The following is a 20,098-nucleotide window of genomic DNA, read 5'->3' as shown; positions in this document are numbered from 1 at the left end:
GTATTTAGAGATGGAGGGATCCACATGATTTTTGGATTGCAAAGTGATAAGCATATTCATGCCTTCTAAAGAAAAGCAACACGAGTCAGAATGGCTGGTTTTAATTAGTGCAGTAATAATGCAAAAAGACATGAAAATAGTCACAGGTGCAACTGTAGTACTTGCCGCTCTGGAGTACTTTGTCACTTTTCTTGAGAAGGTGCAATATGTTTAAAAACAAATTGACTTTAAACTTTATCCAATATGAAAAATAACTGCAAAAAATTACTCATCCCTTTAATTTTGGTAAGTTTGTCTTTCCCATTTCTTTAATAACTGTAATATAGATTAGAGTATTTATGTTTATTGATGTATCTGCCTTTGTTCATATAACAAAGATTAATCTATACCAATTGTAGCATGCTTTATAATTTTTTTTTTCTTGTATAGCCTTTTGAGTAATAAATTAGACAAGTTACTCTTTATTTTTCAGGTTTCTTGGACTCATGCTTTAAGACAAATAGTTATTAATTGTTATAAATACCATGGCCGAGAAGATTTGCTACCAGCATTTACAGATGAAGATGATAAGGAGAAAGTTAAAGCTGTAGTTCATGTTCGAACTGCAGCCAATGCAGTAGCAGTTGACTCGGCTCTTGCAGGAGCTCAAGGTGTAAGTGAAATTTCACACACTTTTTCCTTTTTTTTTTCTTTTCTTGCAATTATTAAAACCTTGTTTTCTATAATTATTTCTTTAGAGACAGTTCCTCTACATATCTTACAGAAGAACTGTACATCTTATATAATATGGTGCCTCCATAGCCAGGTGGGCAGGAGCAGCAGTGTGCAGCACACACTTCTTGATTAGACTGGGGTTCGAGCCCATGACCACCAAATATGGAGGATGTGGAAAGGTTAGGGAATGACCACCGCATATCCTATGAGCAATATGGCCTTAGTTGCTAATGCTCCTAAAAAAAAAAAAAAAACAAATAAACTAAATCTTATATAATACACTCAGGCAAAAGAATATTCCATTACTTAGCACATAGGTTTCAGCTTCTGCCAAAATTATATTGTGATAAGCGATGCTTCATAAAATAATGTGTTGAGAATTTCCACTTCTTCCACAATTAAGGATCCATTTTATTGAATTTGGGTATAATGATTGTTTGAATAAATGCTTGAATAGATGAATGAATAGAATAAATCCTTGCAACAAATGTTTGTTGCAAGGATTCATTCTATTAATTCATCTATAATGATAAAAGCTTAAATTTGAATCCTTGAATAGGTATATTAGCCTAATCTGATTGAAAAAATCTTTCTAATTATCTATGTAGGCTTACTAAATTACTTAGGTTTACCTTTTGCTTAAGACGATTAGGGAAACTGATTTGTTAAAAAAAATGAACCTGTTTATTACATGTGAGCTTTTATAAGTTTCATATTGAAACACAATCTCAAGATATAACTATTACAAGATATTTTGGATTCATCTGAAACCTCTCGTCAGACTTAATGGGCATAAACAATTTGCAGAAACTAATTTATATAATAAATTTAATGTAAATTGATATAAACTAACTAAACAAAAATAAAATAATGAAAAAAGCTTAAATAAAAATAGCATTTGGGTTTGGATAAAAAAAATTTGGTTGAAATTTATTTTATGGTGCTTACCCATGGCTCTTTGCAACAAGGAGCAAAGAGCTGGCCTAGCTCCACCCACTGGTTCACAATGATTGGGTGATCTATTGCTGATTTAAAAAAAAAAAAAAAAAAAGCTGAAAAGGGGAGAATTATCATTTCCTGATTTTAAAACAGCACCAAAAGGGAGAAAATCTTTCCCGATTTTAAACCAGTGCCAAAGGAGGTTAATAGTTCCAGGATCCCCCAACCAGCACTGGTTTAAATTTGAGAAATGAAGTTATGCACAGGAATAGATCATTCAATCACTGTGAACTAGTGGGTGTAGCTAGTCCAGCTCTTCACTCCTTATTGCAAAAACCATATATAAGCACCATAAAGTAAATTGTTATAAGCACCATATATAAGCACCATAAAATTAGCCTTTATGGTGTATATAAGCACCATAAAGTATAAAGTTAATATGCAAAATTAGAAAAGGTTGAAAAATAAGGAAATTTCTAGAAACCATGAGTGGGAGGAAGTAGAAAAGAAATTACAGGGTGGTGTTGAGATGAGAGAATATTTACTTAATATCTTTCATCCCTCAAACTCCTATGAGTGAGTAGCTATTGAATAAAATAATACAACATAAAAAAAAGCCGAGAAATATTATGGCAAGTTAGTAAAGGAAAATTCAGAAAAAATATTTACACTTCAGAAAAAAAATGATAAAGAAGCTTAGCTAATGAAGTGCTTGCAAGAGAACTAAGGTGCAGGAACTGGGACAGCAACAAGAGCTGAAGCACAATAAATAGTGAGTGCTACTGGAGATGGACCAGTGACATCTAGATGAGGAAAAATCTTCCAATTGGCCCTCTCCAACTATGGAGAGGGCCAATTGGAAGGGTGATGAACTCTGTGTCTCGAGCTGGAAATTCTGATTATTGGAGGATTAGTACATAAAGGGGAGGAACCAGAGCAAGGCTAACAATACAAAAAAGGAAAGTAATATAAATAATAGTCTTGTGACTTAAAATTTTTTGAAGTAGTAAAATAAAGTCCACTTATTTAGAAAATAACTAATAAGAAAAGAAAGAAAACACCAAAAACCAGTGAGATAGTTGTCTTTCTTGTAGGTTTAGGGTTTACAAAAATTAACAAATGCAAAAACTAGAAGAGTGGTAAAAATTTCCAATACAAAAACTCTAAACATTGTGAAACCTTGTTAACATAACCGAAAAACTAAGAAACATAAAACAATAAGTAGATCAATTCCAAACTACTAAAGTCTAGTGGGGGGAAAATGCAGAACATTTGGTGGGTGGGGGGGTGAATAACAGGGAAACCCAAAGAATAGCTTGCCCTCGAGAATAATGCATCTGGGAGCTCGTCAGGGACTCAAGACTCCAGCAATCTACCAAGAGATGCACACCCGATTCGAGTCTCAAAACAGAAAAACCAAGAGCAAACTACTCTGGTTAAAAGGGAATGTTTTATTAGGAGACTCCATTGTCAGGGAAACGGGGAATATTTTTTAATAAGGATAGGTGGAGTAGAACCAGGGTATGTCTGCCGGGAGCAACTATTGATAATGTCACCAACAGATTGTCAGATTTTAAAGGGGGTAAACAGAATATTATTATTCGTGTGGGGACTAATGATATTAAACGTACACGATCTGACGATTTGTTGGAAAAATACAGGACATGCTGAGGAAATGCCGCGAGCTAGGCCATAATGTCTATGTGTCTGCAATTCTGCCCAGACACGATAGGAGGGATTATATGTAAGAGCCTTGTGGATTAACTCAAGACTTGAAGGAATCTGCAAGGCTTTAGGGGGGAAATTTCTATCAGCATGGCCCACACTTATAGGTAGAAGGAATTTGGTTTGTAGAGATGGGATACACTTAAACAAAGGTGGTGCAAAAGTTTTTGCCAGTATTATTGAGGATACCTTAAAGGTTCAGGGAAACTGCTAGCAAGGGGGGGGGATGTGGGTAATACTGACACGCGTTTATCTGATAATATTGGTCAAAGTAACTCTTGCACATACCTTAACAGTTCTTATCTGCTACCCCAACTGGACGTATTATCTAGATGTTCTGGGGGCAGAAACGTTTCATGTGAGCGGATAGCTAATATCAGGGAAGAGAGCCTAAAAAACTTCAAGGGTTGTGTTAGGGTTATTAAATATACAAGAACTGTAAATCTTAATTGTTTATACAGTAACGTTAGAAGTGTCGTAAATAAAATGAGCAAATTCGAACTGCTAGTTAAAACAAGTAACGTGGACATAATAGGGCTTACAGAGACGTGGTGCCACCCGGAAATTGGGAATGATGAGTTTAAGTATGGCTTGTATAATGTATTTAGGAAGGATAGGGCAGATAGAACGGGTGGAGGGGTAATGCTTCTTATCAGAGGCAGCCTGAGTGCGATGATAGCTTTCCCGGATTCAGACATTTCACCTGCTAGTATAGAGTCTATATGGTGTGAGATAGTTGGAAACAAAGGTATAATGCGAGTAGGAGTAATCTACAGACCAGGTGATTGTGAAGATTATGACAAAAGCCTCTACGTGCAAATGAAATGGGCAAGTAAGCGTCAATGTCTTATTATGGGTGATTTCAATTTGCCTCTAATTGATTGGAGTAAATGGGAAGAAAACTTGACATGGGAACAAAATTTTTAAATCAACTAGATGACTGTTATTTGTATCAACATGTCAGGGAAAGTACTAGAGAAAAGAATGTTCTAGACCTCATTATCACCCATGAATCAGGGTTCACAGTAGACGAACCAGTAGCAGGAAGTGATCACGGAGTTCTACGGTGGATGATGACGGGAGAGGTAGCAGAAGTAAAAGGCAAAGGAATGAGTTTTAATTTCAGAAAAGGAAATTACGATGCCTTAAGGTACTACATGGTCTCTATTAACTGGGTAGATATCGTGCAGAAAATGAATACATTTGAACTGTGGTACGCTTTTAAAACATTAATCACAGATTCCTTGAATGCGTATATACCATCTAAAAAAATACTCCACGAGGAGGGTTCCAAGTTGGATGAATAGTGAAGTTGCCACATTACTTGAGCAGAAAAAGGTGGCATGGAAAGGTTACAGAGCAATAAAAAGTACTGAAGCCTATAACAGCTACAAGGTGATGTGTAATAGAGCCACAGAAAAGGTTCGACAGGCAAAGGCAGTTTATGAGAAATCACTAGCAAACAGAGCAAAGAGGGGGGATAAAGAATTCTTCACATATATAAATGCCAAGAAGAGCAGGACAAACCAGATCGGACCTTTAAGTAAGGGAAAGGAGATAGAATTAAATACACCAGCTGCCGTTGCAGATGAACTAAATAGTTATTTTGCATCGATATTTACAAATGAAAAACCTTTTGTGGCAATGGGAAATTGTGGGAGCGAAGTTAAAAAATATGTAATTAATGATATTGAAATTTCGCAAGATTATTTAATGAAAAAACCTATGAGCCTACAGACCAGTAAGGCTCCTGGAGTTGATGGAATATACCCTATAATCTTAAGGGAGGCAGCAAGCGAGTGCATTGAACCATTGAGGCTAATTATGTGAGCATCACTAGACTCTGGGGAGATTCCCTTGGATTGGAAAAGTGCAAATGTATCTCCCATACATAAGGGTGGCTCTAAAAGTGAAGTTGGAAATTATCGACTTGTCAGTCTGACTTCAGTAGTAGGGAAAATCATGGAGGCAGTGATCAAGGGTGGAATTCAGGATCATTTGGATCGAATTGAAATTCTCAAGGATACTCAGCATGGTTTTGTAAAGGGAAAATCATGTTTAACAAATCTGGTTCGCTATTTCGAAAGGGTCACTCACGAGCTGGATTTAGGGAATAATTTCGACATTGTTTATTTAGATTTCAGCAAAGCTTTTGACTCAGTTCCACATGAGCGGTTACTTTATAGGCTGGAACAGGTTGAAATCACTGGGAAAATCCTTAGATGGATAGAAGGATGGCTTCAGGGCAGGAGGCAGAGGGTTGTGATAAATGGTTTTTCCTCAGATTGGGTTGATGTAAGAAGTGGGGTTCCCCAAGGATCAGTATTAGGACCACTGTTGTTTTTAATTTTCATAAACGACATTGATGAAGGGATAGAGGGTGTGATGTCTAAATTTGCAGATGATATTAAAATTGATAGCGTAGTTAATGATCACTGTCAAGCTGAGCTTCTTCAGAGAGACCTAGAATGGTCAGAAAAATGGCAGCTATGCTTTAATCCAACAAAGGGTAAGGTATTACACCTGGGAAACAGTAATCCCAAAATAACTTATTCACTTGGTGGAGTTCAACTGAACCCAGTACTGGAGGAAAGGGACTCGGGTGTTACGATACGGTCAGACATGAAATTCTCTGAGCATTGTAAACAGGTTGCAAGGAAGGCCCATGGTGTCCTATCGATGATCTATCGAACTTTTGCAAGTAGAGATAGGGACGTGATTATCCCATTATATAAGGCATATGTTAGACCACACTTGGAATACTGTGTTCAAGTATGGAGACCGCACCAAAAGAAAGACATCGAGCTTCTTGAAAGGGTGCAAAGACGGGTAACTCGCCTGGTGAGATCTGCAAAAGGGCATCCTTATGAAGAAAGACTTCGAATATGTGGGTTGTTGCAGAGTTTGGAAACTAGACACCTTAGAGGAGATTTGATTGAGGTGTTTAAGGCTCTGAGAGGCATCAGTAAAATGAATGAGGATAAAATTTTCAAGATTATAAATGATGCTAGAACTAGGGGACATAAATTCAAGTTACCGGGGGGAAATGTTTAGATTGGACTGCAGGAAGTTTTATTTTAGCCAATGAGTTATAAATTACTGGAATAAGTTGCCTTCATGGGTGGTAGAGGCCGACAGTTTTGGGAAATTCAAGGGTCATCTGGATGGTGCCTTCGGGTAGGGGAGGCGCGTGGGATGATAGGTTTAATTTCCTTTTTTTTATTTTATTAATTATTATTATTTATTTATTTTATTTATTTATTTTTTTTTTTGTTTTTATCATTGTTTTGTTCGGATATTTTATTTATTTATTATTTTTTTTTTTTTTTGGCTGGTGCAGCATAAGCCATAGGTTTTCTTGCACCATGCGGCCATTACTAATACTAATAGAAAGGAAATAAAAAAAAATAAGAGGGATATTAAGTGATATGGAATGAAATAAAATACAAAAAGGTGAATTACTAATAGTTACTACAAAAAAAATTTTATATTTGAAAAGTATTATGCAGTTTGGAGCAACCCCCATGAAGTGGAAGTAGTCCTGAAATTGCAGTTTTTCCTTTTGAGGTAATTCACAACCTTCTCGAACATATTGTAGACCAACATTATAGCAGGCTTCCTTTTTCCTGTTGATTACTGCAGCCCTGAAACATTGTAGAATACAACAATTTTCAAAAAAAAAAAAATAAATAAATAAATCTCTTTATCTGCATCTATTGCTGTTTTCTTTACAAATATGATATGGTGATTCTGAATATGGCCTTAGTTTTTGCATAGCATCAGTGGTTTTCCCAGAAATGAAAGAAAGTAAATATGCAATAATATCCTATCAGATTAAAAGTATTCTTGGTCAAAGGCCTCAAGCTGCGTGGGAGTTTACTGATGTATGGGTTAGCTTATTTGCGTCATTTTCATATGTTGCAAATCACCCAAAGTAGGTAAATAGCATAGTTTTAAATGATGCTGCACTACCTCGAATAGATAATGCTCCACCAATGGAGAAGACTATTGTTACTTATTCTCAGCGGATACCATTACCCAGATGGCACCATTTCAAGGTTTTTTGGCCTCTGTTCGGTGGTGGGCAGGTGTTGTGATCTTGACAACTCAGTTATGAAGTCTAACTCCACAATATGTGAGATGCCTGATGTAGTAACCTGTACATCAGTAAACTCCCACATAGCATGAGGCCTTCAGCAAATATTGTTGCACCCTTTATATTTAAGTATATCCCATCCCTGTAGAAGCAGTATCTCCTGTTAACAAGCACAGACCACACTGAAAAAAATTCTACCCCATTAGCTTTGCATACTCTCTCCAGGGCTGAATTGATTGACAAGGCTTTCATCATATACTCCCTCCTATCATCTCTGGACAAAATTGCAGACTCTTTCAAATTAAACCCTAACTTGCAGCTTTTTTTCAACATTGACCTGTACTTATATCCACTACCAATTCCTTAAATGCTGATCTCCAGTGGGGCAAAGACAACTTAGTTGATTTCAATCCTTCTAAAACTCAGTCTTGTCGTATATCTCACAAAAAGGATTCTTCTGCTCCTATGCTTATCTTTGGTGACATTCCGATTTCTAGGCAAGATAATATATCTCTTTTGGAGATTACCCTGACTTCTATTCTCTCTTGGCACAAGCACATTACAAATATTGCTTCATTTGCATCAAAAAAACTTGATTTTCTCTTTCGTTCTCGGTATTACTTTTCTTCCAAACAGCTATTCATCCTGTACAAATTGCAAATCCGCCGTACCATGGAATATTGTTCCCACATCTGTGACAGTGCCCCCAAAACCTCTCTCAAACTTCTAGATTCCATTCAGAAGAGAGCAGTTAGATTAATTAATGGCTCATCTCCAACATAGCCTCTCCACTCACTGTCTCATAGACATACTGTTTCTGCTGCATGCCTTTTCTGCAGATACTTCCATGGGTACCGTTTTTCTGAATTAGCTTCGATAATTCCCACTCTCTCTTTCAAAACAGTCTGAACTTGTGCCGCCACCAGCCAACATCCATTTACTGTCCAACTTCAAACTCACAGAACCAACTTTTCATCTTCCTTGTTTATTCATTCAACTGCCGTTTTCTGGAACAACCTTCCTTCATACGTATAAAAAAAAAAACTAAAAAAAAAACAAAACTTTTTAATGTAATTACATCATTCACCTACTCTTAATGTCATTAGTTCCAATGTGTACAACAATATCACCTTTTGTGCCATTAAAATTATATCTAATTTACAACATCATCAACTTTTGATCCTGGCAGACACACCCTGGTCCTCTTTGACCTATCCTTTTGTCACAATATATTTCCTGTTTCCTTGACAATAGACTCACCAACAACTAGTTCCTGTGGGACTGGTACATTCTGCCTCTGGGATTGCCATTGTGCTTCCTGATGATCAAATGCAAGCTCTGGCATTGATGTGGACAGCTGAGCATGTGATGGGTCCCCCAATTCAAATCCTTTGAGGGCATCTACCCTGTTCTTCAAGCTCTCATAAAGGAGGCGCCTCCGTAGCCAGGTGGGAAGGAGCAGCAGTGCGTAGTATATGCTTCTTGATTAGACCGGGGTTCGAGCCCATCACCAAATACGGAGCATGCGGAAAGGTCAGAGAATGACCACCGCACCGGAGCAATATGGCCTTAGTAGCTAATGCTCCTAAAAACCAAATAACAACAACAACTCTCATAAAGGCCCATATCAATGCTGAGTTAGCATTAGTAGAGGCACATGATGCAAGAAAGCAAGTTTATACAGCATCAGCCAAAAAAAAAAAAAAAAAAAAAAAAACCTTTCCCATTTCACTGATACATTCATTCCAAATGTTTGCCTAGTTCTGCCTTGAATTTATTTAAGCTATCAACTTCCACAACAACAGATGGAAGTTTGTTCCAGCAATCAACTACCCACTGGCTAAAGGCAAACTTCTACACATCTATTCTACAACTGTCTTTCCTTAGTTTGAATCTTCCTCTTGCGCAGATTACAAACCTGAGGAATACCCCCTCAGGTTTGTAATCTGTGCAGGAGGAAGAATCCCATCAGCATTCAGCTTGCTCAATCCATTCAAGACCTTATACACCTCAATCAGATCGCCTTGCAGTCTGATTGAGTAGCTGCAATTTGCAGAATTTAAGCCTTTCTTCATAAGAGCACCCCTTTGTTCCTTTCACCAGTCTTGTTACCCTTTTCTGTACTCATTCTAGAAACTCTACATCCTTCCTAAAATGAGGCTTTCAGTCCTGTACACAGTACTCAAAGTTTGGCCTGACCATTTCTTTATACAAGGGGATAATCACCTCCTTATCCCTGCTTGCAAAATTCCTGTATATCATTGACAAGACCCCATGACCTACTCTGGCAGCATATCTGCACTGCTCACAAAACTTCATATCTGACTGCCCAATTACCCCTAGGTCTCTTTCATTCTCCACTACCCTGAGTGTAACACCACATAGTTGGTAAATTTCTCTGGGGTTACCGCTACCCATATGCAGTACTTTGCATTTGTCAATGTTAAACTTCAGTTGCCACTTCTCAGCCCATCCACCCACCCACCCAACTTTTCCAGATCCTGTTGCAGCAGACAGTCATTACTGTTATTAACAACCCTGCCAACCTTTGTATAATATGAAAACTTTGACATTAAGCTTGATATATCTTCATCAATATCACTGATAAATATATAAAACAACAATGGGCCCAACACCGAACCCTGAAAGACACCACTAATAATAATTAGTCCATGTAGAGCAATACCCATTGATTACCACTCTCTCTCTGCCTTCTCCCACTCAACCGTCATTTTATCCATTGTAGCAATTTGTCCTTAATGCCATATTGCTCCAATTTGTACAACAGTCTTCAATTTGTAACAGTTTCAAAAGCTTTCCTGAAATCCAAGTATATGATATCAAAATTATTTTTTGCATTCAGTTCCTTTGTGACCACATCACAGTATCCAATCAAATTGGTCAGACAAGATTTCCCCTTGACAAAACCCATGCTGTGTCTTAATTATTACTGCTGTCTTGTGTAGATGATCCTGCGATGATTCTTTAACCAGTGAGACTCCATTATTTTCCCTGGAACAAAAGTCAAACTAACAGGTCTGTAATTACTCCTCTTACCCTTTGATCCCTCTTTGTGAATAGGAGATACATTCGTACATCTCCAGTCCGTGGGGAAGTCCCCACCATTGAGTGCAAGGATGCTCTTATAATTATGGCTATGGGTTTGCTTACTTCCTTTGGCACCTCCTTTAATATAACTGGATAGAGCCCATCAACCCCAGGTGCCTTTCTTATGTTTAATTTAACAATTTCTACTCCACTTTGCTCTTAGTTTTTACAAAATCATTTACCTCTCTGTTTGATTTTGATAAACATCTGGCCCTCTCCTCCTTGAATAACTCCTCATGTGATGTATATAGATGCAAAATGCTCATTTAGTTCGGCAGATATCTGAGAATGATCATCTACAGTCAAACCATTGATATCAAGTGGACCAATCTGATTCATCTCCTTCCTTTTAGAGTTTATATAAGTAAAGAAGTCTTTGCTGTTTTTCTTTGCATCCTTTGCCAAAGATTTTTCAAAATCTGCCTCTGCTTGCCTAACCTTCTTTGTGACTTGATTACAGAATCGCTCCAAGCTAGCAATTTTCCGACCCACGTAACATTGCCTTGATAGCATCAGCAAATATTCTTGCACCCCTTCTATTTAAGTGTATCCCATACCTGTAGAAGCAAAGCAATCTCTCCTGTTAACAAGTGCACACCACTTTGAGAACAATTCTACCCCATCAGCCTTTCACAATCTCTCCAAGGCTGAATTGATTGGCAAGACTCTAATCATATACTCCCTCCTGTCGTATCTGGGCAGGATTGTAGACACTTTCAAATTTAACCCTAACTCGTGACTTTTTTTCAGCATTGACCTATACTTGCTTAGTAAATGTGCAAATCTCCTACACTTAATGTCATTAGTGCCAACATGTATAGCAATATCACCTTTTGTGCCCTTAAAAGATATCTGCTCTACTTCATCAACTTTTGCCTCTGGCAGACATACCTTGGTCCTATCTTGGTCCTTGTCGATCAATTCGGCCCTGGAAAGACTGTGCAAGGCTCAAGGGGAAGAATTTTTTTCTGCCTGGTCTGTACTTGTTAACCGGAGAGACTGCTTCTACAGGGATGGGATACACTTAAATAGAAAGGGTGCAAGAATATTTGCTGATGCTATCGAGGCAGTGTTGGGTGGGTCAGAAAACTGCTAGCTTGGGGGGATACAAGGACTAATAGATTAACAGTAGCCACTGGCAGAGGTGAAAGTGATTCTTGCACTGCTTCTATTGGAATGAGCAGAATCCTGGAAAACAAGATGCAGGATGTTTCAGAGACTGCTGGGAGTAATTGCGGTACAAGTAAACACATGGGTTGTGTTAGGGTAGCGAAGAATTGGAACAGGTGCATGTATACTTTCATGTACACCAATGCTAGGAGTTTGGTAAATAAATTTGATGAATTTGAGGTATTGCTCAAAGCATCAAAGGCGGATATTGTTTGGATATCAGAGACGTGGTGTCACACAGATATAAGGAATGCAGAACTGGAATTTGGGGAGTACAACATCTACAGAAAGGATAGAAATGGAGGAGAGGTTATGCTATTAGTTAAGAAACACATAATACTAGTTAAGAAACTAGTATTATACAGGAATTTTGAAAGTAGGGATAAGGAAGTGATTATCCCCTTGTATAAGGCAATGGTGAGGCCATACCTTTAGTACTGCATACAGGACTGGAAGCCTCAGTTTAGGAAGGATGTATAGTTGCTAGAATGAGTACAGAGAAGGGCAACAACACATAATATCTGGCGTTACTGCTACCAGTATGCTGCATATTGGTAGCAGTAACCCCAGAGAAATGTACCAAGTATGTGGTGTTACACTTGGGATAGTGGAGAATGAAAGAGACCTAGGGGTAATTGTGCAGTCAGATATGAAGTTTTCTGAGCAGTGCAGATAGGCTGCCAGAGTAGGTCATGGGGTTCTTTTCAATGATATACAGGAATTTTGAAAGTAGGGATAAGGAAGTGATTATCCCCTTGTATAAGGCAATGGTAAGGCCATACCTTTAGTACTGCATACAGGACTGGAAGCCTCAGTTTAGGAAGGATGTATAGTTGCTAGAATGAGTACAGAGAAGGGCAACAAGACTGGTGAAGGGAACAAAGGGGTACTCTTATGAAGAAAGGCTTAAGTTCTGCAAATTGCAGCTTCTGGAGACTAGGCACCTGCAAGGCGATCTGATTGATGTGTATAAGGTCTTGAATGGATTGAGCAGGCTCAATGTGATGGGATTCTTCCTCTTGCTCAGATTACAAACCTGAGAGGCTATAGATTCAAACTGAGAAAAGACAGTTGTAGAATAGATGTGCAGAAGTTTGCCTTTAGCCAGCCGGTAGTTGATTGCTGGAACAGACTTTCATCTATTGTTGTGGAAGTTGAAAGTTGATAGCTTAAATAAATTCAAGGCAGAACTGGACAAACATTTGGAATTTGAAATTCAATTTGGAATTCAATTACTAAATGAAGTATATATTATATAGGGGTATGCATTTAAAATGAAATGCTATATTCAGAAGTTAAAATAATGCAAATTGAAAATTTTAAATAGCATTATTTATTAATAGGCATCTATTAATCACAATAATTATTGGAAATATCCGCCTTGTGCATGTTAATACACTTCTTTAAGGCACATGGAGCAGATGGGATCTATCCAGTTATATTAAAGGAGGCAGCAAAGGAAGTAAGCAAAACCTTAGCCATAATTATGAGAGCTTCCTTGGACTCGGGGGAGGTCCCCATGAATTGGAGATGTGCAAATGTGTCCCCAAAACACAAAGGGGGATCACAGGTTGACACGAGAAATTACAGACCTGTTAGTTTAACTTCTGTTCCAGGGAAAATAATGGAGATCACCAAGTATATGATATCAAAAATAATTTTGATATCATGTACTTGGATTTTAGGAAACTTTTGATAATGTTGCACGCGAAAGACTACTAATAACATTAGTCCACAAAGAGTAGTGTCCACTGATTACCACTCTCTGTCTTCTCCCATTCAACTATCCCTTTATCTATAGTTACAACTTGCCCTTAATGACATACTGCTCCAATTTGTACAGTAGAGTCCCTTGGGATGATATCAGTGATACAGACAAAGGTATATCAGGGTTAATGTTCAAATTTGCAGACAATACTCGGTAGCGGACATCGACAACTTAAATAAGTTTCAGGCAGAACTAGACAAACATATGGAGTGAAATGGGAAGGGTGTTTTTTTTTTTTTTTTTTTTTTTTGGCTGATGCTATATAAGCTTGGTTTCTTGCATCATATGCCTCTACTAATGATAATGCTGTTCTTTCCTTTTGATCCATTGCACATTTGTCAAAGTGTCACAAGGTTTGTTTTCAATTTGATTTCAGTGTTTTGCTTAGGTTCCTGCAACAGTTATGGATTATTGGTATTCACTTTTTCATTTAGTGTTCTTTCCCAAAAAAATAATAATAATAAATAAATAAATAAATAATAATAATCCAGAGGTGACAAGTTGAGGGTGAGGGGACATATGCCATAATCCCTTTGAAATAATCTTCTGATGAGAAAAGTTTTTCCTAGATATATAGTTCATTTGGCTGTATAGCAGGTTGAATAGTATCATTGGAACCAGTAATATCTTTAATTTTTTTCCAACAGCAGAAAATTTTGTGACAGTTTCCTGAACACAATTAGCATGTATTGTTTTGTTTTTCAACAAAAGCATGTATTGTTTTGTTGAAAAACAAAACAATACATGCTGATTGATATCAACAATATAATTCAGCATGTATTGAGATCAACTATACATGCTGAATTAGCTCAACAATATACTGTTATGACATAGCATACCATACTCTGATTTTAATAGTTTAAGGGTTTTTCAGAATTATGTGGGGGAATTCACAGAACTCCAGATATGATTATTTAGACTATTTACATAACCAGAAAAATGAATCCACACCTCATCAGAGAAAAAGACAGTCTAGGATGTTGATTTTTTTGCATGTAAAATTACACAGCCAGTGGTATTATACTCTTTCACCTTCGTCAGTTTATTTCACATTCACAAACTGCTTGAATGTTATATGTATGCAAGCCTAATTTTTTATTGTCCTCTTTTTTATTGCCATATAATTTTAACTTTTTATAGGAATGAAATTTACTCAGTATTATAAGAAAGCCAGTTAAAGTGTCTGTACAGCTGTTAAACACAGGGAAAAAGTGATAAACATATACTAGGTATGTTTATCACTTTTTCCTTGTGTTTACTTTTGTGTAGACATTTTTAATTGGCTTTTTGGCAGCACTGAGTAAAGTGGTATTCTCAGGTCCCAGTTATCTGTCATTAGATCCAAACTATTTATCAATAATAAGATTTAGAGAAGTTAAACTAGAGAAGAGAATTTAGAGAAGTTAAAATAGTAGGATCCTTCTGGAGGTTATTGTAATTATTGCTTTTGTTTGGAATTGATGGTGGATTGGAACTGGTTAGAATTATTCAAGAAATACAGAAGGAAGGTAGATTTTCTTAGGGGATTGTGGTTATTACTTTAGGCCATAGAGATCATTGGTGTTCTTGTGTTGGAAACCGTTGATGAAATGGACTTCTGGAATGTCCTATGACATTAGACTGGGTTTGTTCAGAGAGCTACTACTGTGTTTAAAGTAGAAGTTGTATCTGCATTTATAAGGCATGTAAGGTCAGATAGAAATTCTCTGCTACTGTGTGTTGAGTATCCTCATGGTGTTTTTCATTGTGAACATTGAATGCACTCAACTTCAGCATGAGGAATCTCCTTTTTTGGCAGAAACAGCCTTCCTAAAATTGATTCTCACAAAGCCAAAGCTCAGGAGCAAAGTTATGTTGATGATGTGCTAGCACATCATCAACATAACTTTGCTTTAATTTGATTTTTGCATCAAGATATTTAATTTGATTTTTGCATCAAATTAAAGATCATTATTGAACAGAATATATCTCTGCCATCCTATCCTTGAATAGTAGACTTATTAGACTGCAGAATGAAATCTACAAAGCAATATGCAGAAAACTGATAGACACATGTATCATCCTCAGTGTTACTAGTCCAGCACGATCACTTTTCCAAAATTGGTACCATTGAAGGATTTATCCTTAGGGCTCTTTGTATTTGTTAAAGAACTGATGACCACCACAACCATAGCTTATGACATTGGGTATCCTTCTAGTTTGGTTGACATTATTCCATATGTTACAGTTGTTAGTAAAAGGATAGCCTGAAATCACAAAATAACCATGTATTTGGCAGCTCCAAATCCTCTATAAACAAGAAGTCCCCTTCCTCTATCCCAATGAAACTACATACAAATCTAGGTGAAACTAGACTATGGGGACCTCTTGGATAAATATGGATAAAAATAGCAGGTAAGTTTTTCTAATAGTCTTAAAAAACATACGTAAGAAATTTGTTTCTTCAGTGCTTTTTTGTGCTTCTTCAGTGCAAAGAAATTTGTTTCTTTATAAATTGTTAAAAATTAAATTATTCTTAATTATTTAATTATTAAAAAAACATATGTAAGAAATTTGTTTCTTCAGTGAGAAGCTTTAATTTATAAATTGTAAAATATGCAAGCTATGTATGCTGACTGGCTATAAAACTCCTAATGGTTACACATGAATTTACTTAGTGCAATGTCCTTTTTTAGGCATGCTAGCATATATGCTAATATCACCATCCATCTATCCATCCACATGTAACAACTCAACTCCTAATGGATGGATTTTCATAAAGTTATATAATTGGTTCTTTTAGAAAAATTTGTCGAACTCACCCGAATTTCATCATAATTGGACCAACTGGCAATTATTATTTCTTTATCTATATGTGAGCTTGTAATGACTCCCACTGGATGAATGCTCATGAAATTTTATATTTTGCTCAAGTTTTTTTTTTTTTTTTTGTGCATATCACATAGGCTATCTCCATATACTGTAGTTGAAGCACTGGATGTTATGTTTTTTTCTATATGCTAGTTGGAGGAAGAATGGGCAATTAGATTGATGTGCAGAAACAAAATGTTCTCAGTTTGAGCTTAAAAAGCATTGCTTTTTTGTTTGTTTAATTTTTACTTATAAATAATGAATTATTATACTATTTGCTAACATGCCTGAAATGTAATGCACTTCGTATATTAACTTACTTATTTTCTATATGTTTTGCTGAAAATGTAAGCAAAATTTTCATATTGATCTCTGTATACCAATATTATTATTTACAGCTGAATAATATTGATCTAATATTGGTATTAGCAGTGGCAAATGATGCAAGGAGACAAGCTTATACAGTCTCAGCCAAAATGAAAAAAAAAAAAAAACTCTACCTACATCATCTATTCATCCTTTATAATAATTTGTTTAATCCTTCATTAAATTTATTCAAACTACCACCTCCACAACAACAGATGTAAGTTTGTTCCAGTAGTCAGTTTCTCTCTGGCTGAAAACAGATTATCATACCTGTCCTCTAGCCATCATTTTTTAATTTCAGTTTGTGTTCTCTTATGTATGTTGTCCAAGAAAGAGTATGGATGCCATCAGCATTTAGTTTACCCAATCTGTTTAAAGCCATAAACTCTTCAATTGAGTTCCTCCCACAAGCATCTAGTTTCCAAGTGCTGCAATTTGCAGAACTAAACTCTTTCATGGTAAGAGTATCCCTTTTGTGTCCTTGACTATTCTGGTTGCTCTTCTCTGTACCTATTCCACATGATTCACATCCTTCTTAAAATGAGACTCATCATCATGAACTTGGTCCGGCTTAGGTCTTTTAAGACCTGTGTCATTGTAGCTCTTGGGGGTGGTCTTGATCTCGCCATCGTTGTCTTGGTCGACCAACATCTCTCTTGCCTGTAGGTTTGTAGTTAAAGGCTAATTTTGGGATCCGATCTGGGTTCATTCTTTCTATGTGGCTGATCTATTTTTCCTGATACTGTTTTATGTCATTTACTATGTTATCTACTTTTAATTTCTCGCGGATATCTAAATTTCTTTGGTGGTCTAGTCTTGTAAAGCCTAATAATGGTCTTAAAAATCTCATTTGTGCTGCTTCTAGTTTGTGTGCATCTTTCTTATTTATGACCCAAGTCTCACACCTGTAGAAGAGGGCTGGTTTTGAAGTGATGTTGCGCAGTCATAATTTTGTTTCAGTTGTCATTTGTTTTCCAAAGTGGCGTTTAATCTTTCCATTTATTTTATTATATTTTTTTAGTTTAGTGTGGATGTCTTTCCCTTCATTTGATATTAAATATCCCAAATAGGTGAAGTCAGATATTTGTTCTATTATTTTATCATCAATAACAATTTTGACTCTTTGTATGTTTTTTCCACATAATCCCATTGATTTTGTTTTTGAGGTGGAGATTTTCATCTTGTACTTTTTACCTATTTTATTAAGTTCATTTGCTGCTATCTGTAGTTCATCTTCGGATTTTGCAATTATAACTTGATCATCAGTATATAATATAGTTTGGATTTTAATCCTGTTGTTCAACTGTATTCCGTTGTTAATTGTTTGTTTCCATTCTTTAAGAATTTTATTGATGTAGATATTAAATAAATTTGGTGATAGTCCATCCTTGTTTCACTCCTTTATTGGTGTTAATTGGGTCTGATAGTTGGCCATTAGAATATTTTATACAGACTTTTGAGTTTTTATATAGGCTTTGGATCGCTTTCCGGAGTTGGGTTGGGATATTTTATTCACGTAGAATCTGCCAAAGTTTTTCCCGTTTTACATTGTCATATGGTTTTTCATAATCAATAAAGAGCAGAAATGTTGATAGATTGAATTCTCTTCTTTTCTACAAAATTTGTTGTAGTGAGAAAATGGCATCTATTGTGCTTCTTCCTTTTCTGAACCAACATTGTTCTTATTCTAAGAATTGTTCACTGTATTTATTAAGTTTATTCTTTAGTATATTAGAGTATAGCTTTGCAGCAGTTGACAGCAGTGTTATCCCTCTGTATTTGTTAGGGTTATTTCTGGAGCCTTTTTTGTGTAAATTGATTACTATTCCTGTTTCCCAATCTTTGGGTATCTGTTGCTTATGCCATATGATGTTAAATAATTTTAGTAGTGCGTTTTTTTAGTAAAGTGCCTCCATATTTAAATAGTTCTACATTCACATTGTCTGTGCCTGGACTTTTTCGGTTTTTTGATTTTTGTAATATTAACGCTAGTTCTTCCATTGTTATATTTTCTTCATCTTTGGTTATCACAGATTCATCTTCCAATTCCCTAGTGCCTGGGTTATACCATAGTTTGGAATAGTGTTGCTTCCATTCTGCTTGGGAGATGGAGTTGGTTTTTATTTGATCATATGTGTCTAGTTGTAATTTCTAAAAAATTTTAAAACCTCTTCTCTGTGGGCCCGTGATATCACATTCTAAAGATTTAATAAATTTATCCCAGTCATCTCGTTGGAAATTGAGGCTTCCAGACATTATTATTATTTTTATTAGCCATATGGTGCAAGGACACCTGAGGCTTATGCTGCACCAGCCAAAAAAAAATTCCCAAGTTACCCTAAGAGAGAGAGAGAGAGAGAGAGAGAGAGAGAGAGAGAGAGAGAGAGAGAGAGAAATGAATCGCCACGAAAGAGAAGAACGATGATATCCAGCTCAGGACCTAGGGTTTGCCAAGTCCATACTCACCAGATGTGAGCCCCTGGGGTTAAATGTATGCAGTACTGAAAATGCAGCCTAACCATTTGCTTATACAATGAGAAAATGTTGAGATAGCACCCCCATGAGCTGTTCAAGCAGCCTGTTTTCACTGCTCAGAGAACTTCACTTTGTACTGTACAATTACTTCTAGGTCTCTTTCGTTCCTCACCACCTTGGATATGGAGAAAAAAAGAATAACATACCAATTGTTCCACTAAATTGGTACGTTATTCTGGAATTACATATTGCCCATATGTAGTACCTTGCATTTTTAAATGCTAAATCTCATTTGCCACTTTGTAGCTTGTATGCCTAATTTTTCTAGGTCTGTCGGCAGTAATATGCCTTAATTAACAATATTGTTAATAAATATGGAAAACAGTTATGTATGTATGTATTTAACTGTCTAAGGGTGGCACCAGATATACATCCATCTCCACCAATTTAGCATATAATACTATGTTCTCATAAATGGCCTGTGTAAGTGTGTGTAATGTGTAAAGTGAAACAGGCTACTCTGCCACCAGGTGATAGTCCATTGGGAAATTACCACCTGGTGCCCATCCCTGGCACGAGGAGTTGAGCCTGGGTTTACTAACTCTGGCAGTGCATATAGCACTTAGATCCCGCACCCACCAGCAAGTGTGCAAGACTGGTGGGTGCCAGCAGTCCCGCTCTTGGGCTGCCCACACCCAAAGGCCAGCAAAAAAAAAAAAAAAAAGCAGCACCAACTAGGAGAATACTTCTTACTAGTGAGTGCAACAATCCCACCTCATGGTCATTCCACAAAACCTGCAAAAAAAAAAATAAATAAATAAAATAATAATAATAATGATAATGGAAAACATTAAGGGGGCTCGGCACTGAATGTTGGGAGGAGGGTT

At 36.6% G+C, this 20,098-nt stretch overlaps 1 protein-coding gene across 3 annotated transcripts in view; it reads left to right on the top strand.

Annotated features, from left to right (window-relative positions):
* LOC150090333 (DNA-binding protein P3A2-like) overlaps nucleotides 1-20,098 on the top strand; it is a 333,226-nt gene that overhangs the window by 237,038 nt on the left and 76,090 nt on the right. For all 3 annotated transcript variants that reach the window (XM_090389805.1, XM_090389803.1, XM_090389804.1), the window contains one exon: nucleotides 473-652. In XM_090389805.1, the coding sequence (XP_090245931.1) occupies nucleotides 473-652 (180 nt within the window). The remainder of the gene's footprint in view (nucleotides 1-472; nucleotides 653-20,098) is intronic.

Source organism: Mastigoproctus giganteus, chromosome 2 (assembly GCF_048544385.1).
Source record: "Mastigoproctus giganteus isolate SK-2022 chromosome 2, ASM4854438v1, whole genome shotgun sequence".
NCBI classification, from domain to species: domain Eukaryota; kingdom Metazoa; phylum Arthropoda; class Arachnida; order Uropygi; family Thelyphonidae; genus Mastigoproctus; species Mastigoproctus giganteus.
Note: the sequence above shows the minus strand (reverse complement) of the source record. Positions and strands in the feature narration are given on the sequence as shown.